This window comes from Pan troglodytes, chromosome 8 (genome assembly GCF_028858775.2).
Source record: "Pan troglodytes isolate AG18354 chromosome 8, NHGRI_mPanTro3-v2.0_pri, whole genome shotgun sequence".
In the NCBI taxonomy this organism is placed as follows: domain Eukaryota; kingdom Metazoa; phylum Chordata; class Mammalia; order Primates; family Hominidae; genus Pan; species Pan troglodytes.
The window spans coordinates 71,554,846-71,578,451 of record NC_072406.2 but is presented as its reverse complement, the minus strand read 5'-3'; the positions used below and the strand labels follow the sequence as shown (position 1 = coordinate 71,578,451).

The window sequence follows — 23,606 nt, the reverse complement described above, 5'->3', positions numbered from 1 at the left end:
GATATGCAAATACCACTGTATTACAGTTGTCTACAGTATTCAGTACAGTAACATGCTGTAGAGGTTTGCAGCCTAGAAACATTAGACTATACCATATAGCCTAGGTGTGTAGTGGGCTATACCATCTAGGTTTCTGTAAGTACACTCTGTGGTGTTTGCACAACAACGAAATAGCCTAAGGATGCATTTCTCAAAATACATCCCCGTCACTAAGGGATACATGACTCTATTTCCTTTTATGGATATACCATCATTTATGTAATGAAATCTAAAGTATTTGATATTGCAGTTACTTATAGGATTTATATTTGTGTTTATTGCTGTAGTAAACATCTTAAAAACAATATCTTTATGTGCATCCATTATAGTTTTCTTGGTTTGTGCTTAAAAGTCAAAGTTGTCTAGGCATAGGATTTGGAGTAGCTAACTGTAATGAAACTTAAGATATAAATTTTTAGCCAGGCACACTGAGATTACAGTTCACGCCTGTAATCTCAGCACTTTGGGAGCCTGAGGCGGGCAGATCACTTGAGGCCAGGAGTTTGAGACCAGCCTGGCCAACGTGGTGAAACCCCATCTGTGCTAAAAATAAAATACAAAAATTAGCTGGGCACGGTGGCACACACCTGTAATCCCAGCTGCTTGGGAGGCTGAGGCATGAGAATCGCTTGAACGTGGGAGGCAGAGGTTGCAGTGAGCTGAGATCATGCCACTGCACTGCAGCCTGGATGACTGAGTGAGACCTTGTTTAAAAAAAAAGAGATATACAATTTTCAGTTGTCCGATCATGGAAGAAGATAGGAATATAATACACAACTAGTAACTTTGAGAGAACTAGATAAAAGTCATGTGGCTGGATTTCTATGTGTTGGAATCATAGGATGGTGGCTCTGGGTGGAATGCTGGAGACAATCCAGTTTAATCTCTTCCCCTTCCTTGTGTATTCACTAGATATTTCTGTTTCATCCACTAGCCTTCATGGTGTTCTAGTTCACATTGTGCTAAGGGCAAAGTGCTTCTGGCTCTAGCATTCCCAGAGGACATTTGGAAGTCATGTGGGGGATGGAAAAATTCTTCGTTGTGTGGGATGCCTCATTCATGTCAGGGACTCTGACACCTTTGGCTCTAGCCCACAGAATGCCAGGAGACAACTCCAGCTTCTGTAATAATCACAAATAGCCCCCAGATTTTCTACATGGCCCCTAGGGGACATACCATCACCCTGTAAAAACACAAAAACAAAAAAAAAAAACCCACTGAATTTCATGATAGATACCTTATCTAAAACCATGTTTTATGTGAGTCTTTATTAACATGGGGACATGATCTATTTATAAGTGGAAAAAAAGCAGTTACATAACAGTATCACAAGATGTTCTTATTTTTGCTTAATATATAATTATTTACAGAAACATATACTAGCAAGACAGAAATCCATATTTTAGTGGTGGTAATTTTGGGGGGAGATGAATTACAGGTGATTAAAAAAATATTTTTTTGTGCTTTTACTTTCCAAGTTTCCCTGCTAGCGATCCCCTATTAAGCTTGTAATTGGCAGAAAGTGATAAGTTTATATTATTTGCAAGACAAATAATAGTACCTACTGTTTCTCTGGCTTTATTTATTTAGTAACAATTGAATCTTACTTTGGGACAGACATGACTATTAGCAGAATATTAGGAGAAAACAGATTTATTTTTTATTTTTGTTAACTGGGAAAACTTAAAATGAATTTTCAGTGACACTTGCAGCCTTTGTGGTTAGGTCACTTGGGATCAGAAACCAAATACTACAGATGATTTTATAGGTTTAAATAATGTTTAAAGCCATAATTTGTATCATAGATGCCTCTTTTCTTCAGCATTTGCCTCAGTAGAGAGTCTCTTCTTATACTCTTGAGCAGCATGCCAAGCCTCTCAGGGGTCCAGTAGCACAGAATTCTTATCAAGAGCACTCTGATGATCCTGCAGATGCAGGGACAAGGGAAATATCAAGACCCATTTAAGTGGGGGTGGGGTCCAAGGGGAGAAAGATTGAGAAGGGGTAGATGCAGGAATAAGACAGCTGTTGAAGTCTTCTTAGTGCCTTAAGTTTAGCACCAACACAAGAAAACAGTTTTGACCAAACCCAGCCTATTGAATAAATCTAAAAACACATAATAGAGCCCCTGGGAAGGGCCTAGGAAATATCCAAGATACTGTAGTGTAAAGAGGAAAGGCCTTGGCAGTATGCAGACCTGGATGCTAGTTCCAGCTTTGTTGCTTCCTTGGACAGATTCCCTAACCTCTCTGGGCTTTGATTTCTTCAGATGTGTGATGGAAATGAAAATATCTACTTCCCAGAGCTACTGTCGTAAGGATTAAATGAACTGCATGTTCAGCTTCATTCAGGGTCTGGCCCACAGCAGGGGCTCGAAAGATTAATGTTGCTATTCCATAAGAGAGGAGATCCTTCCTCCATGAAGGTTTTTGCTTAGCTCCACAGTATTGATCTATGGCTTGCCAACACATCTATCTTGCTGCTAGTGTTCTCTCTTCTCTCCACCATTTATCTAAATTTTAATCTCATCTCAGAGCCCAGCTCTCTCCCAGCTTTTCATGCACCTTCTCCTTTCTCAATAGCCCATGTTGATCTCTGTAGTTAGAACATGTTCAATGTAACTAGACACATGGTACTAGTATTCAAAGAGTTTGGTTTATCTCTTCAAATAGGATATATGCCTATTTTCTGTAATTCTTTTGACTGTGCAGTTTTCAGCACAGTGCTGAACTCATAGGTTCAGTAGTTTAGTTAAGTTTCTGCTTATTGATTCTTAGGTAAGCAATCCCATGGAATTCTGGTTTGCCCTCCATAATCTCACGCCTTTCTTGGCCATATTTCATTATGGTCCTTTATGTACCTGGTCCTTTACAAGCTCTAGTTTGCTTTTGTGTACACTGGCTAAATTCTTGTGCTTCCATATCCATCCTGCACAGAGCCCAGGTTACCTTCATAGATCTGTTTTTCTGCACATCTTTAAGCTAGACCTTAGCTTCCCTCTAGTTGAACCAAAAACTATGCATACCTTGGACAAGTTGGTTTCCCAACTCAATCTCAACTGAATTGCCAGTTGAGATTCCAGTGATTTGGACTCGCTTTCTCAACTTGCACATGTGATTCAGACAATTTCAAAAAGGTTTTTAAAGGGGTTGTACATGACAAAGTGGTCCTAGTTGGCCATGAATAGTCATGGTTGGAAAAGTGGGGATCAAGAAAGTGGTCATTTTCAATGTGTAATTACTGTCAGTCTTGCTGATCTTGCTCGTGTGCAACAAAGGAGACCCAGGCTATTGCACGACAAGTGGTTGTTTCTTGGTAATGTAGTTGGTATTCTCTGCAAACAATGGAAACTAACTGTGTTTGATTCAGGCAAGGAAAGGAATCTAAATGAAGGCTATTGCTTAGCTTTAAAAATTGAACTAAGGGCAAATATGCTTTGGGAAGGATAAGAACCAGGCCTGGTCCATGGATTTCTGGAATCACAATGACAGGGACATGTTTCTCTGAGGTGTTATCACTGGATGATCCCATGCTAATACAACAGCTTTTCATTCCCGCTCAAGTTTTGACTTCAGGGAGAAGGAACTAACTGGCCTAGTTCAGGCCACATGTTTACCCTTTCATGTAGAATTGTGGAAAGCTAGTTTCCCAAGGGAAAGGGAGGTTGATGTCAGAAGAAGTGGATTGGAGATGAAAAATGCTGAACAGATGAAATCAGTATAGTGTTGGGTGACTTGGGGGCATGGGAAGAACCTGGAGCTGATGGAGCAAGAAGACTAAGAACCAATTTTAAGGGTCAGAAAGGCTTGGTGTGGCTTGCCAAACTTAACTGAGTCAAAGGCATGGAAAGACCAGGGCTCCTCCGACTTGCCTCCCTGATCATTAACTCACCCTTGCTCCTCAGACCGACACTGATCCAGGTTCTGTTCATCTTGTGTCAAGTCGCATCAGCAAAGACAAGTAAAGCTGGAGTGTGCTGAACTGCAGAGAGAATGTACCAGATGATGTCAGAAAAGTTGGTGGTGGACACGCTGCATGGGGCCTGGTAGCCTGGTTGTTGATCCTTGGATTTTGTCTAAGTCTAGAGGAAAACCACTGGAGGTTATAAACAGGAGTGACAGACTCAGATTGACATTAAACGATCACTCTGGGTACTGTGTGTTGTACACTATACTGTGTGTTGTACTTAGGGGTACATCTTGGAAGCTAATATATCATCCCCGTGGGAGGTGCTGGTGACAATGAAGATGGAGGGAAGATGACAGGTGAAGGATAGAGACTCGTGACTCTTTCCTTTTGGGAGAGAAAGAAAATCTTGAATAGGGAACAGGCAGCATTTAGGCTTGATTAATATTAATGCCTACTCAAATCCCCTGTGCCTTGAAAAATATTCTTGTGTTCCAAGAGCTAACCTGATTGATACTTTAAAAGTTAAAGTGTTGCAAGTCTGAGTATCAGTTGTGATATCACAGCAGCCAGTGTGATACGTAGTTACAAATATTCATCAGCTATTCACCTGTCATTTAAATTCCGCACCCCCACCCCCAGCCCATCACTTGTGACACTCTGTGCCCTTCACTGCATCTGTCCCTGATCTAAATCTTCATTTGTGTGATGAGGTTTTTCTCTTTCCCCCAACTGTAAGCTCCAAAAGACAGAGATTGTGTCGACTTTGTCACAGCTTTCTTACTTGAGGTTCCTCTTGAAGGTGGATTCTGATAGATAGGAGGAGCTGGGTACAGGAAGGCGGTCCCAGGAAACAGGATCTAGGGAAGGAGGAAGAGCCCACAACAGGTGTGTAACTTGGTAGGTTGCCACTCTGAGCAACTGGGGTCTCTCTGAGGAACTGTGTAGGCAGTATCTCAGACTTATCCCTCTGAAAGTTGAGGAAAGGGCTGCAGCATTTATTCACACACACACACCCCACCTTCTCTTCCGGCTGCGGGCTGCTCCCAGGGGAGTTAAATCTGCCACACATGCAGGCTGAGGGAATGAGCCCTGCCTAGCAAAAAACTTTGAGGCAGAAGAATGAAGAAACTTGGCAGAGGCTTGAGGTGGGCAGAAGTGTCCTTGGAGCTGAAGTATTGGTTACAACCACTCGTCTCCTGGGCTGAGCACTGCCTGGCACATGGAGCAGGTGTCTGATCATTGTTTACTAAGTGTATGGAATGTATTTACTAAGTGTATGGAATGAATGAGGTGATGAAAGCAAAGTGCCTTGTAGCCTGCTCAGCAAACCAGGTGCTGCTATAATTATTACTCCTAATAATGTCTTATTGGGGCCTCTGCTCTCACTCATTCACCTGCTGGATCCTGTGTCCTCAATATTCCATCCAAAATGTGTTCTTTATGGTTCACAGTGTCTTTTAAACCACACCCATGTCTACTTTACCTCCACTCTGCCAATTCTGAAGCTTGCCCTGTGCACCTGACTCACTGCTCACCCATTCTCTGGGCATTGCTGTGGTCTTGGCTGCTTCTGGTGTCTGTTCCAGCTCACCAAAGTGAGAAGTGGTACCTTTTCCAGGACAGCTGGGCTGCCCTGTATTTGAAGTTTTTCATGGTGTTTTGAGGGGCACAGCCTTTCTCTCTTTGGGAATGTGTTCCCTGGGGGACCAGGCCAGAAACACCATGTCACTCCTATACTCAAAGAAGTTCCTCACTTGCACCTTTTAGCCACTGGTGTCCTCCCAGGCTGTTGCACTTTGACCTTTAGGATAGCGTTCCCCAATTAGGAATCCCCTAGAGTGCTTGTTAACTATATGTCATCATCCTACTTTTCTGGAAATTCTGATTAAGTAGGTTTGGGTTGTGGCCCAGGAATCTCTGTTTTAATAATACTGGCTGATTCTAATCTTCAGAGAAGTACAAGGTGGGAGGTGGTGGTTGGGGAAGTTGGCTTCTGGGAGGGTATACCATTGGGGATCAGTGTTCTGTTTCTAGCTGAAGCATCCTTGGGAGTTCATTGGCCTGGACAAGTGGATACATGGGTTGGGAAGTCAGTTTCTGAACATCCATGGACTTCTAGTTTTGTTTTCTTTCAGTAGTCTCTCGGGGAATAATTTTGAACACTGTGGCTTGGTTTTTTTTTAGTCTTTGAAGTTGGCTGCTTAATATTTGACCTCAGTCCTTTAGCAGACATTTGGTAAGAACCAATAAGAGAATGTCTTCAATGTGGCTTCGACTCTCTAGAGAAAGGAACTTTCTATTTACTGGTATTAAGGGCTGTTATTGTTTCTAATAATATTACTGGAATTTATTGGCATCTTGTCTGTGTCTGCATATAGAGCTATTGTTTGTATATAAAACATGTTTTGCTCAGAGGGTTGTCCTCTTGGGATATACCTTCTGTTTTCAAAAGAGTTTCAGGAAACACCAGTCGTACAGCCAGCCAGCAGTCATCCGGGTATACATTAGTGTATCCCAAGTATTGCCTTCTAATAGAGAGGCTCAATTTTTTATGCAGTGGAATATCCTGAATTCTGAAGATGTGATGGGAGTCAGCACTGCTCAGTTCTAAGGCTCTGATTCTATGTGAAGTATTCTGAAAAGTGTGTTGGATGCTCTCTTTTTACTCTTTCTGCCCAGGTTTTCTAGGTCATGGGTTCAAAAGCTACTAATTAATCTTTCATAGATCTCTTCAGGGAAGAAATGCATTTGTTATGGGAATGAGAGTCATTCCATCCTCTAGGCTCTGCTAGCATGCTATAGGTGGAAGAGGGAGCATCAGTTATAATTACTTTACACACTCAGAAATATATAAGAATTGGCAGCTGCCCATAACCCTAGGATGAATACGTTATTTACAAACATATGAGTGCCTACTGTGTGTCATATGCCAGACTTGGCCCTAGAGATAAAATGCTAAGCAAGGCTGCTATGGTCCTTGCTCCACAGTGCTCACCATCGTGAGAAAGAAACAATCAAATAATTACACAAATACATGATTAAGAACTGAGACCTGCTGCATAGCAGAAAGTAGAAGATCAGAAAACAGTGAGAACATATATAAGAAAGGGAGACCTGATTGGGAGCTATCTAGCATCTAAAGTGTGAATGAGTTACTTAGGAGAGAAAGTGGAGAGGGAACAGCATTACAGGCACATGTGAAGGCCTGCGCTGGAAAGGAGCATGGTGCATCCACAAAACTGAAAGAATGCCAGTGTAGCTGGAGTTCAGAGAGGGAGAATGATGCAAGCTAAGGTTGAAGAGTGGGCACATGCTAAATCCTTCAGGGTGTCATACAATACTCTCAGAATTTTGAGTTTTATTTTAAGTATAGTGTGCAGAAGGGTAGTGAAAGATCTTGTGTGAACGGTGGCCTGAGGAGGGTAGAGGGGAAGTAGGGAGACCAGGGAGAAACTACCGTCATTCAGGTAGTTCAGATGAGAGGTGCTGGTGGCTTGGCCCCAGATGGCAGTGGTAGAGATAGAGGGGAGGGGACAGACACAAACATTATTTGGGATAAGAAATTGAGAGGCTTGTTAATAACTTGGTTATTGGGCTTAAGGGAAAGAAAAGTGTTAGATAGCTGTCAGTTGTCTTCCATGAGCCATTGGCAAGATGGGGAAGCTTTTCACTGAAATAGGAAACACTTTCCTCTGCTAATTTAATTATAGATAGTTCAAACATTGGTGTAAATATACAACTGTGAGCTAAAATGTGGCGTTTTCACAAATTATCACATCCTGCAGTTTGACACTGTCCTTAGGCCAAGAAAAATATCTTAATGCTTAGTTGGGTTTATTGTTTTGAACTCCAGTACACCTCCTGCGAGGAGGCCACTAGAAGATGACCCTACAGGCTGACTCAGCACGAGCTTTAGGGTTCCAGCAAAGTGGGAACATCAAACATTTTTAGAAAAGTTGTATTTCAGTGGGCTATCCACAAGTTTGTAGTCATAGGCCATCCACAAGTTTGCAGTTTGAATCCAGGGAAAAGCTCTTTTCATATCAGCACAAAATTAAGTTTTGCATTTCTCTGTTGAGAAGTATTTTTTACTTTGAATTATACAGTGGTGGCAGCAGTGGCAATGGTGGTGCTGGTGGTGGTGATGGTGATGCTGGTTGGTGGTGCTGGTGGTGGTGATGGTGGTTGGTGGTGCTGGTGGTGGTGGTGGGGGTGATGATGGTGGTGATGCTGGTGGGTGGTGGCAGTGGTGGTGGCAATGGTAGTGGCAGTGGTGGTAGTGATGGTGGCAATGGTGATGGTGATGGTGATGATGGTGATTGTGGAGGTGATGGCAGTGGTTGTGGTAGTTGTGGTGATGGTGGTGGTAATGGTGGTGGTGGTAGTAGTGGTGGTGGTGGGTGATGATGTTGGTGAATCGTGGTGATAGTCATGGTGGTAGTAGTGGTGGTGATGGTTGGAGATATCACATGCTCATCACTACTGAGGGCCATAATTGGGCTCTGAGGAGTGCAGGCTGCATTTCTCATTGCCAGGACCTGGGCTAGAGGACAAGGTTACATTGGAGTTAGCACAGTACTATGACTGGCTGACTCATTTTGGTCCCCTTTAAAAGCATGCATTTGATATATATTTGCTTAGTTACTTTCCTATTATTGTTTTGGACACAGGCGGCAAGAGAATTGGAGGGAGTGTTCAGTGTGACCGAGTTTTTGTGTGTAGGCCAGCTTCCAGGAAATATTGTAAATGGTTCAAGCAGTATCGTTAAGGATCTTAAAAAGAAGGCAGTTTGAGATGGCTAGCTGTTGTTCCAGTTCTCCATTATTCATTGCTAAACTCCAGTGAGAAGCTTCATTTATTTTTCCTCTTCTACTATGACCTTTATCTTTTTCAATCCAGTGGCCTTTTCTTTTCTCGCCTTCTGTTTCTCATTATCTCTAGGAGACTGATACTTTGTAGCAGTGTGAGCTTGGGCCATTCTCCTGCATGTCCTGTTCTTCTTGCCTTGCTTTCTTTTTCTCCATAATACTTAGCATCTGGTGCACCATAGATAGTCACTGGTTTATTTATTTTTGTTCTCCTTCCGTGAGAATATAAGTTCCACAAGGGCAGACTATTTTATCCACTGCTTTGTTCCCAACACCTGCAACAGTACCTAGCACATCTTTGGTGTTTAAAAAATATTTGTTGACTGAATGGATGAAGTATTTAACTACCCTTTCTCCTATTAGGTGAAATAGATATAATAATGCTAGTCTCATATGATGACCTTGAAGATTAAATAAAATAATGTAAGTAAACTGCCTGGAAGACCCACTCTGGGGTAGTAAGGGCTGGTGAATTGAAGTCATTCTTGGGTCTAGTGCTTTCTCTCATTTATCCATCTCTTGAAAAGATACATACTGAGAAGGTGCTAGGTCCTTTGCCTAGCACATAACGAAGCAAAAAGTGATGCAGAATCTGCCCACATGACCTTATCTGTGGCCACTGTACACCATCATAATTATCATCACCCCCCTTCTCTGCTGAACACACTTAGAGTGCCCCATTCTAGGGTGAACCCTGGCCAGACATTTTTACTTCTCTATTTCAGTCTCACCTCAAGCTTCAAATATCTAAATCTGAACTCATGAATTGCCTCTCTTTATGAAAAACATTACATGTTTTTCTGGCTTCATTAAAAAAAGAAACCTGCCATTTTCCTTGTCACACAGACTCAAGTTTGTAATAATTTTGATTACCGCATCTCTTTCACTCCATACTTTGAATCCACACCCAAGACTTCTTGATTGCTTTTATCCTTGAAAAATGTCTTTTATCTGTCTCTACCTCTCCAGTTTCTCACCACCATTATTCTTTTTTGTTTGTTTGTTTTAGAGATGGAGTTTTGCCTGTCACCCAGGCTAGAGTGCAGTGGCACGATCTCAGCTCACTGCAAACTCCGCCTCCCGGGTTCAAGCAATTCTCCTGCCTCAGCCTCCTGAGTAGCTGGGATTACAGGTGCACACCGCCATACCTGGTTATCTTTTGTATTTTAGTAGAGATGGGGTTTCACTGTGTTGCCCAGGCTGGTCTCGAACTCCTGAGCTCAGGCAATCCACCTGCCTTGGCCTCCCTAAATGCTAGGATTGCAGGCATGAGACACAACGCCTGGCCTCTCACCTCCATTCTAACATCAACCCTTTTGCCCTGATGCTTGATTTGCCGAAGTGGCTTCAAGACTCAGTGTTCATTAGCTTTATCATCATTTAAGTTTCACTAGATTCTAAGTCTCCTTAAGGCACTGCCTCTGATTGTCTATTATTGTTTCCACAACACTGGACCAGGCACACAGTAGACATTCAGATGGTTAGTAAATTAAAGTACCTTTGATGCTCTAGACTACAGTTCTCAAACTTGTTCTGGAGGTTTATCTAATGGTTAAGAGTAGTTTCCTTGGAAGATCATGTGAGTATATTCTACGTAGGCTCTTCTCTATATCTCACTAATATATACCATATATTTTTAACAAAGTATATTTCTGCTTCCTTTCATGAATGTTTGCTACTTGGTTATTTGTTTTACCATCTGCTGTCACTCATCAACAGGGAGCTTGCACCAAAGCCCTAGAAAAACTTGTATTTGAAGAGTGTAAACCAGTAAATATTTTTTCTATTAGAGAATACCACTCTTCCATTTTGCTGGTGCTACTCTATAGAAACGTAGTTTGAGAACTACTGAGGGTTACAAAGAAACTACGAGCCATTCAAAGTGTTAGGTGTTACTGAGTAGGGTGGATTAACCCCTGTCTCCAAGACTGCTTTTGCCTATTTTGTAGGAAAGAGCTATTTTGTATTTTCTGATGCACTGAAATCACTGTTTGTGGTTCAGGGGATTGATGGATATTAGATGTGTGAGCCAGCAGTCTTCCTCCTCACTCTCTTTTTCCCCTTGAGCTATCTAAGCCTGAGCTTGTGGTTGGGAGCCTTAGGCTCTCTCCCACCCAGGAGGGAAATGCTGGTTTGTTCAGGCATGGAGGACATTAGTCTGACCTTCACAATTTTCTTCTATTACCATCTCCTTAACTTTTCTCATTAGAAATTGTTTGCACAGTAAGCAAAGCTTGTAGAGTGAAAAAAAATGGTATTCTTAAGAATATTTTAAAGAAGTTAGGCTCCTGGCATTTCTAAATGTGCATTATGACATTTAGATATTGACCTTGTTGCCCATTTAGAGGACATATATGCTTTCTTCAGGATGCAAATTGGAGCAGAATAGTAACTGTAAATAACTAGGTCCCCAAAGAAATCTTTTTATAAATGTTAACACTGACAAATCTCTTATTCATTAAGATAACTGGCCTTTTTATAAGGATAATAACTATAAGTTAATATGTTTATTATATAATAGCATTCAGACTGTCTCAGAAAAACTTGAATTCTATTTAACAGATGACATTGGACCATAGAATTTGACAAATTATGATTTGGACCTAAGGATCTTTCAACAGTGGAGTTTTGTGTATTTTGTTTTTGTTTGTAAGCTACAGAAAATGACTTTGAGTAGATATGCCTTAAATTCATTTTCTTCTGTTGTCAGTCATGTAGTGGCAAAACCCAGCTTCGCCATGTGTCTTAGTCCATTTAGTGTTGCTATTGCAGAATACCTGAGGCTTCATAATTTGTAAGGAAAAGAAATTTATTTGGCTCACAATAATGGTCACTGAAAAGGCTAAGATTGGGTGGCTGCACCTGGTGTGGCCCTCAGGCTGCTTCTCCCATGGCAAAAAGCAAAGGGGAGTTGGCTTGAACAGAGATCACATGGTGAGAGAGGAAGCAAGAGAGTGAAACCAAGGAAGCCAGACTCTTTTCAACAAGCTGTTCTCTAGGGAACAAATGCCTTCCCTTTCCCTTCCCCTTCGCCTCCCCCTCCCCCTCCCCCTCCCCTTCCCCTTCCCTTCCCTTGCCTTCCCTTCCCTTCCCTTCCCTTCCCTTCCCTTCCCTTCCCTTCCCTTTTTTTATTTATTTTCAGTTCAGGGTACAAGTGCAGGCTTGTTTCACAGGTAAACTTGTGTCATGTGGGTCTATTGTACAGATTATTTAATCACCCAGGTATTAAGCCTAGTACCCATTAGTTATTTTTTCCTGATCCTCTCCCTCCTCCCACCTGCCACCCTCTGAAAGGCCCCAGTGTGTGTTGTCCCCCTCTATGTGTCTCATAGATTGATGTGTTCTCATCATTTAGCTCCCACTTATAAGTGAAAATATGCGGTATTTGGTTTTCACTCAAAATTATAAAAACCCTGGAAGACAAACTAGGCAATATGATTTAGGACACAGGCCTAGACAAAGATTTCATGACAGTGATGCCAAAAGCAGTTGCAACAATAGCAAAAATTGACAAATGGGATCTAATTAAATGAAAGAGCATCTGCATAGCAAAAGAACTTATTGACAGAGTAAACAGGCAATCTACAGAATGGGAAAAAATTTTTGCAAACTACCCATCCCTCAAAGGTCTGATATCCAGCATCTATAAGGAACTTAAACAAATCTACAAGAAAAAAAACAAGCAACCTCATAAAAGAAGTAGGCAAAGGACATGAACAGACACTTTTCTGTTTTTTTGAGACTGAGTCTCACTCCGTCGCTCAGGCTGGAGTGCAGTGACGCAATCTCGGCTTATTGCAACCTCCGCCTCCCAGGTTCAAGCAATTCTCGTGCCTCAGCCTCCCAAGTAGCTGGGACTACAGGCGCCTGCCACCACGCCCCACTAATTTTTGTACTTTTAGTAGAGACAGGGTTTCACCATATTGCCCAGGCTGGTCTCAAACTCCTGACCTAGTGATCTGCATGCCTCAGCCTCCCAAAGTGCTGGGATTACAGGCATGAGCCACCGCGCCTGGCCGAACAGACACTTTTCAAAAGAAGACATACATGGAGCCAACAAACAAATGAAAAAAAGCTCACATCACTGATCATTAGAGAAATGCAAATCAAAACCACAATGGGAACAAATTTATTTCTGAGTAAGAGCTCACTTCCTTATCCCTCCCCTGTCACAGATCCCATGACCCAAACCCCTCCCACTAGGCCCCACCTCCCAACACTGCCACACTGGGGATCAAATTTCAACATGAGTTTTGGTGGGAACAAACCACATCCAAACCATTGCACCATGGTACCCAGCATATATTATAACATTTATTGTGTAAGTTAAGAGATAGGATGAAATTTCCATAAGCTGTCTTCAGCAGACAAATGGTATCTTTCTGCAACTGTATCAGATCACATTCATTCAATCAAAACAATTATTGAATTTTTAATAGGTGAGGTTTTAGCAGTATAGAAAATAAACATAATCAATACCTCCTTGGAGCTTACACTTTACTGTGGACATGCAAATAAATGTATAATTTCAATAGGAGGAAGTGCTAAGAAGAAAATGTACAGGACAGTATGCTAGAGAGTGAGGGTGAGGGCATGTCTTGTCTAGTTAGGGAGGCCTCCTTGGGGAGGTGCCCTGTGAGCTGAGCCGATGCATACATGGTGATAAGAGTGAATTGTATGCAGATCCCAGGGGAGAGCAGTCTGGGCTCAGGCACAGCAAGTGTGAAGGTTTGAACAGGGAGCAAGCACTACCTGTTCAAGGAACAGAGAGAAGGCCAGGGAGGCTGGAGTGTGGTGAACAAGGGTGAGAGTGGTAGGAGAGGGGACCAGGGAGGCTGTCAGGATTCAAGTGCTATAATGTGCTGCAGGCCATTGTAAGGAGTCTGTATTTTATTCTACAGGCAGTGGGACACAACCAAGGGTTTTTATCAGGGGTACAGCCACCAGCTTCACATGTACATCACTGAAACGTTTCTTTTAAATGGAAATAATTTTTCTTTGTATTTTATAGAATAGACCAGAGGACTGCCATTTCGCCAAAGGATGCTTTTGAAACTCGGCAGGACTTAAATGAGGTACGTGCAATCATTACTGGTTATAAGAACATGAATTAGCCAATCATGAGATTTACTATTCTTTTTCACAGTACTAGGAATTCATTCTCATGAAAACTTAGTATTTTTGCTTTTAAGTGAACTTGTAATACTTATAGTTCTTTGTTCAATTGGTAATGTTTTTCCTTTTTCCGGAGCAAACATTTAAAATACTGTTTGTGAGGTGGCTTGCGATGTCTTGGCCCTAACCCAAGTCCAGCAGTCATTTTGTTACACTCTTTTCAGCTTTGCTTCAGGATTGTATAACCGTGGCGGTGACAGTTAACATTTGCAAAATTTTCTCTTAATTTTATTTTGTCTACATCTCTGTTTTTCCTAACAGCTTCTGCAATTCCAAACATAATCATACTTACTGTTTATCCACTAAGAATGATATAGTTTAGTGTTTGCAATGTGATTTTCTTAGTAGACTTCGAGACGTGAAGCCGTATTTTCCAATCCAAATCATTTCCCACCAAACTGGACATCATGATGTTAATTAGCTTGTTCTGGATTTTCTTTGGAATATGTAATTGAATTCTCCTGTATGAAATTAATGTAATATAATTATGATATCTATTATAATGAATGCCATTGTTTAAGACATTGGTTTGGAATACTCTGTCTGGCTCTTCTTGTCCTCATTGTAAATTAAGTAGTAGTGGGTGGTATTTAGTACGTCTGATTAAGGTCATAGCAAAGAGAATGAAAAGACCTGATGATCAGATGCCAAAAAGAGAAATGATGGACTTTACGCAAATTGTTTATTTGACGTTTTGAAGATGCATCCCTTCCTCCTCTTCCTCTCCCACCCCACAAAAAGGGTATTTCACTTAATTTAGGTGATTTTATTTTTCTTTTCTTTCTTTTTGGTAGAACTTGGTAGAAATAAATAGCTAAAGGTAAACCAGCTGCTTGGTTAAGCCAAGTTAAATAGCTAAAGTGGTAAAAAGTGTCCTAAAGATAAGAACACAGAATTGTTATTTTTGTGTGTGTGCATACAGACAGGCTCCAAATTCTACAATCTTCCTCATAGTAGTGAGTGAAAAAGAGTTTAAGAGAAAAGACGCAAGAGCCTGAATCAGTGAACGCAGCTGTCTGCCCCGCTGTGAACAAGCAAAATGCTAGTTGTAAAGGAGCAAAGCTTTGTTTTGACATAAGTGACTAGAAAAATGAGGTGATTATAAGAGTCAACTCACGATAACTTTCAAGTATTTGGGAGAAACTGTTTTTTGAGCTGCAAATCCATGGGAATGCTGAGATCACTTGAACATTCCCAAATCTCAGTTGTGAAAAGCTATATTTGAAAACCTGCTTTTCTGTATTCCTTCACTACATTGTGTTTGCAAATGACATGAAGTGTGCCAGCTCACTGCACTGATTGCCTGAGCCTAAGAGCACTGGATGGAGAAGTCCATCTGAAACAGCAGGCATCGCCATATTTTAAACGTGTGCACTTCCATACAGAGGTGACGCTGCTGATCCAGACTGGTTGAATACAGTATGTGCTGACAGTGTTTTTTTTTCCATCAGGGGGTGAACTATATAGATTGACCCACATTCTTTCACGCAGTTTCTGTTATGGCCAAAATTTGGGAGACCAGAAAAGACCTTGGGGAAACTTGAAGGACGTGCAATATGAATGGGACAGAGATCATCAAAGAGGGTGGATGTGTTCACACTCATGGATTGAAATGTCCCATTCCCAGCATTTCTCAACTTATTGAACACCAAACTCTTTTATGGAAGAACCACCTAATAACATTTCTTTAGGCGACAGAGTCCCTATGGAACACAAATGGGAAACATTGCTATATTTTTAATGGGGATAGAAAATACATACAGAAAAGTGCACAGGTCATAGGTATACAGCTGAATGAATTCTTACAAAGTGTGCAACCAGCACATAAATCAAGAAACAAAATATTACCAGCATCCCAGATGCCTCTTTGTAATTCCTTCCAGTCACTACTCTCCTATGAAGATAACTAGTATTTTTTAGTGTTTTATTCATGGATTACATATGCTCTTTTGTGTCTGGCTTCATTTGCTCCATATTATATTCATGAGGGTCATTCATGTTTGGTATATAGTCATAGTTTTCATTTGCCTTGCTGTAACTCATTGTATACTTGTTTCTGGTTGTTGACCAGAGCTGCTGTTATCTTTCATATATATCTTTATTACTATGAGCTGTTTTCTGGCCTCTTTGTACAGCTGACTTTTTACAGGAGTATGCCTCCCGTCTCTAAATAAACATGTAAGGTAGAACTTTTTGTTATGTTAGCTCTCTTCATTGGTTTTTGTTCCTTTATTTTATTTATTCACCACCTCCCCACACATCCTTATAAAGAACCTACCAGTTCCATAACTGCACTCTCTTCCATACCAATTTGCGAGTCTAAAACCAAAAAAGAGTTTCTTGAGCCTCATGAGAATCATGGTCCAAAAGTGTTTTCCAGATGTTTCCATATGTTGTACATAGTAATAATTACAAGATGCTACCTACGTACCTTATACATTCCCCAAATTTTACGTCTGGTATTTCACTTCTACTATTTGTACTTCTTTGTCCACTTGCTCTGTGACTGACAGATGGGGCTCAGCTTGATTCCAGAGCTGGCACTTGACCCGAGGTCTTCTCCGCCTGGCATGGTGATACATGGTGTAGCGTATCCACGTATGTTGTCTCTGTGTGTGTTTCTCATACTTTCCTAGTGGGCTGAAGAGCTCACTAACTTCTTGTTTCCACTTGGCATGAGTATAGATTTGACACCTGCCAGTCTCATTTTTCTTCTGCCAGCCTAGAGCTCCCAGTTTTTGACTTTGAGTCTCTTGATAGGAATTGCATTTTTTATTCCACGGTTTTTGGTGTCTCTGGGACTAGAGTATAGGAGTTTTTTCCAGAAAAAAACTGATTAAATCTCTCTACTGACATTCACCTGAGCTGTATGACTCTGTCTCGGTAAGACATCAGATTTTGGGGGTTAGGATCTTTCGAATCCTGACTGGAAAATATTCTAGACTTGAGATCTGTCAGTGTCTCATCCACCTTAATCCTTGGTCTTAGTCAGTCTGCCAGTCCATGTAATCATAATCATTCAATAGATCAGAAAGGTACTTGAAAGATAAAATGAAGAACAATGATTGTTTTTACTCTCTGTATGCTTGTAGATCACATTCCTTGCTTCAGTCCCAATTAAGAAAAATAACATATTTATAAAGAAAACGAATAAATCTCTCCTTCCCTGAAAAAAAAAAGCCATATTGGGTCCTCAAACTACTGTTTCCAACTCCCAGACTATATATGAAAGAGCACCACATCAACTTCTTTTAGTTTCCTTTGTAAACTAAAACTACTGAGAAAAAAATTGGTAGACTCAACAGTGAGGGTCAAAAGGGGGTGATAATCTTTTCTTCCCACCTTGCTTCCGCATTTCTAACTCTGTAGGAAGTTTTGAATTGGGCTAACTCTAGGTGTCCTTTCAGAGATTTTTTTTAAGTTTAATTAGATTTTTAAATGACAAATAATAATTGTACATTTGTATATATTTATCGGATACAATGTGATGTTTTGATATATTATGGAATGAACAAATCAGGCAAATTTGCATATTCAACACTTTGAATATGTATCAGTTCTTTGTGATGAGAACATTTAAAATCCTCTATTTCAGCTAATATACAATATATTATTATTAATTATAGTCACTGTGTGGTGCAATAAAACACCAAAACTGATTTATCCTTTCTAACTGAAACTTTATACCCATTCACTAATGTCTCCCCTTTCCCTGTCCACCTCCTTCCTTCCCACCAGCCTCTGGTAACCCTATTTTACTCTCTACTAAAAGTTTGGCTTTTTTAGATTCCACTTATAAGTGAGATCTTATAGTATTGAGGCCTTTCAATTTTAACATTCATTGATTCTATCCTTCTTCCATTTTCCCAGTGCTTGCAGAGTGTAGCCATAGCTTTCCATCAGGGATGGAATAAGGAAAACCAAGTAACTCATGGTTAAGGCCTCCTCCTGGCCAACCCACCATCTGAAGCCTAGTTTGGGGAGTGAATAGTAAGTAGTGCAATAGCAGAGACATATGTGCTTAGCATAGTTATTTATCAGTCTCACACGAGAGACAGGCCACATTATTGTACGTGAAGAATTGTGATCAACTGGGGATCTGGAGTGGTATGGCTGGAGCAGGCTGAAGCTCTGGGTCACCATGGGCCTTCTTTTCTTCTTTATTATACTCACCCAACCCAACTCTTATGTCATCATCATACAGAAGGAAGTTATCACCTCAAAAACTGTTCACGGCCTCTGTGCTCAGGAAAAACACTTTATTTTCTTATCTGATAGATACTTTGAAGGTATTCTGCATTTACCTTTTGGATAAAACAATGTCAGTTGAGTGAATATGAGTTTGTTTACATTTTACTTCTTACCTGGAATTTCAAGGTTATATAGGTAAGGTCAGCCACAAGCCAATTGACCTTGAAGGAGAAGCTTTGGTGGCCTTACATGGATTCCTTATTTCCCTTGTCTTTGAGGCTTATTGGCCATGAAACTCTCTTGTGCTGGCATTGACCATCACTATCGTTTATCCTCTCCAGGCCTAAGATGCCAGCTTATAAATCTGAAAAAAATAAAACAATCTTCTCATGGGTTAATGGGTTTACCCAAGAGAGATGTGTTGAGCACAAAGAAGCAGATGCTAAATCCTGGAATGCAAAAATGGATAAATGTTGCATGAGTCTTTTGCACACCAATAAACTCTATACCTCCAATGGCGAGGATTTCAAGGTAGCTAAGACTTAAGGCATCAGTGGGAGAAATACTAGGTGGATATACTGACTTTTTTTTTGTCCCCAGAGTAAAACCATAGAGACAGGTGTCTGTCTCCCCCAGGTATGTTTCCCACATGGTAAGGAGTCTAAGTGGGATGACTCACTGTAGGAACATAGAAAAATCTAAAACCTTAATAAAATTAGGAGGACAGAATAAGTTCAGTTGCAGGGAGTGAATGAGATAGAGGGGATGGGGACTATGTTTAGAAGGTTTGAGATCCTTGAAGTTTATTGCAACTTGCTGAGGCAGCCAGCCATAGTGAAGTGGAAGGAACCCTGGAACTGAGGGGGTTGAGGAATTATGAAGCCAGACAATAGCATGATGGTTAGCCTGGACATTGAAGTAACTGAATGTCAGGGGCCACTGATGGAGAGGAAGAAACCAACCCAGATGGAAGTCGCTGAGTCCTATAATATCCAGGTCATGGAATGGGAAAGGATGGTGTTGTCTTTTGTAGGGGAGAAGAAATTGGTAGACTCAACAGTGAGGGTCAAAAGGGGATGATAATCTATCCTTCCCACCTTGCTTCCCCATTTCTAACTGTGAGGTAGAGAGTAGGAAAGAGAAATGATTTTTGAAGGTGGAGAAATTTCAGTCACATTGTTACTTCATGAGGAATGTTAACACCGTCACACTGGCTAAGCCATTTCACCTGGTAACTAGCAGAACCTAAAACATCTGAAAAAGGCAAGCACAAGTTCTCTGATACTGCATTGTGCTCCCTTTATGAGTGCTTTGTCCATTTATGCCCAAGGTTGCGATGTTTTGAATTTTTGCAATCAGACCTTGGCAATGACTTTGAGCAGTAGGATATAAATAACTCCCACATGCTTAGCGTTCCAATAATGGAACACTAGGCATAAATGGGTTAGAGTGAGAGGATAATAACATCTCTTTAATGGAAAGAATATTACTGTAACTCTATTCTGAAGACTCCATTTTGAGTGCTGTGTTTATAGAATAAGGTAGAAATATTTTTGCTGTTAATTGACCCTACAGGGCATTCTAAAGGTATGTTCTGCCTCTGTTGTTGCTTTGAAATTTAGTATTGACTTTATCAAAAATAGCCAGGAGATTTCCAGATTTGTGTGTGTCCTCATCACTCTCATTGGTTACTGGGGAACCAGAGGAAGAGAAGATGCTCACAATGAGCATGGATTCAGACTTGTGTTATATTCTGACTGTTTTTCTACCAAAAGAGGACAAATTCCTTAGGAATACCATTAGAATCTAGAGGAAGAGGCTATCTTATAAGAAACAAATGTAATAAATTACTAGCATGCAACAGATGTTCAATAATGACCTAATATCAATATTAAGAAGTTTAACCTTGGATCTGTAATTGCAGTCTTATTCTACAAAGGGGATACCTATTTTTATTTAGCTTGGTATGAAAGAGATGATTTATTTACCTGAAATCAATATGAAAAATTAATTTTTCTTCCCATACTACTGTTAACTCTTATCTGTTCAATTATGCTGGTCATAATAACTAAACTTTAGCCTCAATGTCAAAGATATCTATGAAGAATCCATTAATATGTTAATTTTGTTAAAAGTAGGACAATTTGCACACATGCAGTGTCCCTCTTTGAGTCGGTATGCATGTGTCTATGCCTCTGTGTATCTCCATGTGAAGGACTAGATTGTGTTTTTATTAGCATCCACAGTTTATCATATAGGTATTTTGGCATCAAACCATGTCAAGCCTCAAGATGGTACTTATTGTTTTGTTCAGGATGTGTTTCTTCCTCAAAATTGTGTTAATTTTGTGAAAATGGTCTAGGAAGAGGCTTCTTAGGCCTTTAACATTCTTGAGCTGACTGAATGGTATTATTTCTGTAAGAATAGGCAGCTCTATTTTTCTATTCAAATGCAAACCCAGTCTATAGGGTTAGGCCTTAGTTCGGGATTGAGTGAGGATGTTTTAAAAAGTATCTGTGATTCTTTCGGTGTGACTGAAAGTCAATTCAACTTGGTTTTAATAAGAACAGGATGTTATTGACATATAGCAGAAAACTTAGGATCAGGATAGGCTCTATGCATGGCTAGGTCCAGGGATTGAAAACTCATCACTGGAGATGCCATCTATTTCTATCTCTGGGTTCTTCTTTTTCTATATTGGCCTCATCTTTATTTAGGTCAGCCCCTTTTTAGGGACAAATTATTTAGTAATTCCAGTGTATATTAGTTTTCTATTAATGGGTAATAAATTACCAAGAGCTTAGTGGCTTTAAACATTTATTTATTAGCTTACAGTTATGTAGGTCAGAAATGTGGGTGGACTCAACTGGGTTTTCTGCTTAGGGTTTCATGAAATTGAAATCTAGGCACTGGCTGGGGTAGTTTCTTATCTGGAGGTTCTGGAGAAAAGCCCCCGTCCCAGCTTCTTCAGGTCATTGCCTGAATTTAGTTCCTTGTAGTTGTGCAACTGTGTGTCCTGCTTCCTTGCTGGGTGTCACCTGAGGGCAGCTCTCAGCTTCTAGAGGCTGTCACACTCCCCCTCCTCACGCTTTATCTTGGAGCCAGCAACAGCGTGGCAAATCCTTCTTGTGCTTTGAATTTCTATAATGTTGTCTTTTGCTACCAACTGGAAGAAACTCTGTGCATTTTAAAGGCATCCCCGATTGGTCCAGGCTCAGCCAAGTAATCTGTATCTTTGGTCAGCTAAGTTAAAGCTTTAATTACATTTGCAAATCTCTTCATAGAAGTACCTAGATTAGTGTTTGATTATGTTATCAGGATATAGGAATCTTGATGGCTACCATTAGGATTCTGCCTACCACACAGTGAAATAACAGTCTCTCCTTCCCAGTTCTAAAAAGTCCCATACTTCAGTCTGATTTATCTGGCTTGGGGCATGTGCCCATTTCTGAACCAGTTCCTGTGATGTTGGTGTTTGGAATAAGCTGATTTGTTAGTCTTGGGCCATATTTCCCACTTAGGATCTAGGAGTGCTATTCTCAGAAGATAAGTAATTAGATGCTGCATAATATTGGTCTCTGGAAGCATGATCTCCAAGGTAATTTTCCTCTCTGCTGGACCCCTGCAGGATGCCACTTAGCATTTTTCTGGTATGGCTTTCTGAGTTGAGGTAGAGTCACCTTGCTCCCCTACCAAGGTTTGTTCCTCAGCTGGAGCAGTATCCTATGATTCATTTAATTTTAGACAACTTTGGTTATCAGTGTCAATGAGGACATCCTGTAGCCAACATGTTCACGGTATGAATACTAGTTTTCATTCCCAGTTGAATGAACTGCATGGCAAAAAAGTTCTGAATGGCTTCCAGGCCTGGTTTATTCTGCCCCGTTGTTCAGATGCAGCTATCTAGCCTGCTTTCTTATTTCCAGGGAAACCAGGTCTGTAAGCCTCACCCTCAGGAGAATCCTTAGTGTGGTGTTGGCAGAAAAAGTGGAAGCCATGCCAGCAGCTGCCTCTATTTTTCCTTGTCTGGGAACTGCCTCGGAGAAGCATCAGAGGTGTTGGGCTGAGCAGAGGCATTGAGGCAGGACTTGCCTAGTTGACCCACCTGTGCTGCCTTTTGCCTGGCAGCCTACCCATCTCCCCAGCTCCCCTGTCACTTTGTCCCATTGGCTCCTCCTGTTTTCTCTGGCATGACATCTTGATCCTTTTTCTTGTTGCTCACTCTTTCATGTATATCTCTTCATACTACTAATTTCCTACTCTCTCATGTAAGGCTGGAAGGAACTGTGTCCAGTTCAGTGGCTCCCAGGGGCCAGCCTGTGCTGTAGTTTTTATTGCTTTTTGGCAAAAGTATAAACGTAAGAGCAATGAATATAGTGAGTTTTTTTATAAAGTCTATGAACAACCTTTCACTTAGAAATTGTTCTTAAAATTTTCATTTTGTGAGGAAATGATGGGGAGGGGATTTGTTTGTTTTCTTTCTTACATGCTCTCACTTGGTGAAATACAAAGTTGACAGCTTTCATAAATATATTCTGTTCCCCCTACCCCTGCTAACTTTTAGAAAATATTACTGCTGAACTGAAGACCAAATTTTTCCTGAGAGCTGTGACCTTTGAGATGTTTTCTTCTAAGGGTAATTCTTTCTTTCAACAGGATTTATTGAGAAGCAAATGTGTATCCAGCTTTGGGTCTGGTACAGGGGTGAGGTGAAAGAGCTGCAGTACAAGAGTGGACTTTGTTGTCCTCACTTCCCAGAGGTTTACAGGGACACATATCAAGTTGGGACATCTGGCCTTCCTAGCCTTGGCACCTATTGTCTTTTTTAGGACATTTTTGGCCTTCTGAAGGTTATAAAACTCAAGTTTATAGAGAGACAAGAGCTGAATTTTCTTATTTTCTTACAAAATATTAGTATTTGACAACCTAAGTGTCTATCAACAGACAAATGGATAAAGAAAATATGGTACTTATATACAATGGAATATTATCCAGTCATAAAAAAGAGTGAAATATTGTCATTTACAGCAACATGGGTGATCCTGGAGAAAATTATATTAAATGAAATAAGCCAGTCACAGAAAGATAAACACTGCGTGTTCTTGCTCATGTGTGAATGCTAAGAAAGTTGTTCTTGGCCAGGCGCAGTGGCTCACGCCTGTAATCCCAGCACTTTGGGAGGCCGAGGTGGGTGGATCACGAGGTCAGGAGATCGAGACCATCAAGGCTAACACGGTGAAACCCCGTCTCTACTAAAAATACAAAAAAAAATTAGCTGGGCATGGTGGTGGGCGCCTGTAGTCCCAGCTACTCGGGAGGCTGAGGCAGGAGAATGGCGTGAACCCAGGAGGTGGAGTTTTGCATTGAGCTGAGATTGCACCACTGCACTCCATCCTGGGCAACAGAATGAGACTCCGTCTCAAA

General features: G+C 40.9%; 1 protein-coding gene across 8 annotated transcripts in view; it reads left to right on the top strand.

The window, feature by feature from the left end:
- FAM13C (family with sequence similarity 13 member C) overlaps positions 1-23,606 on the top strand; it is a 117,888-nt gene that overhangs the window by 46,167 nt on the left and 48,115 nt on the right. For all 8 annotated transcript variants that reach the window (XM_063781812.1, XM_009458484.5, XM_016918349.4 and 5 more), the window contains one exon: positions 13,828-13,891. In XM_063781812.1, coding sequence (XP_063637882.1) covers positions 13,828-13,891 — 64 coding nt within the window. The remainder of the gene's footprint in view (positions 1-13,827; positions 13,892-23,606) is intronic.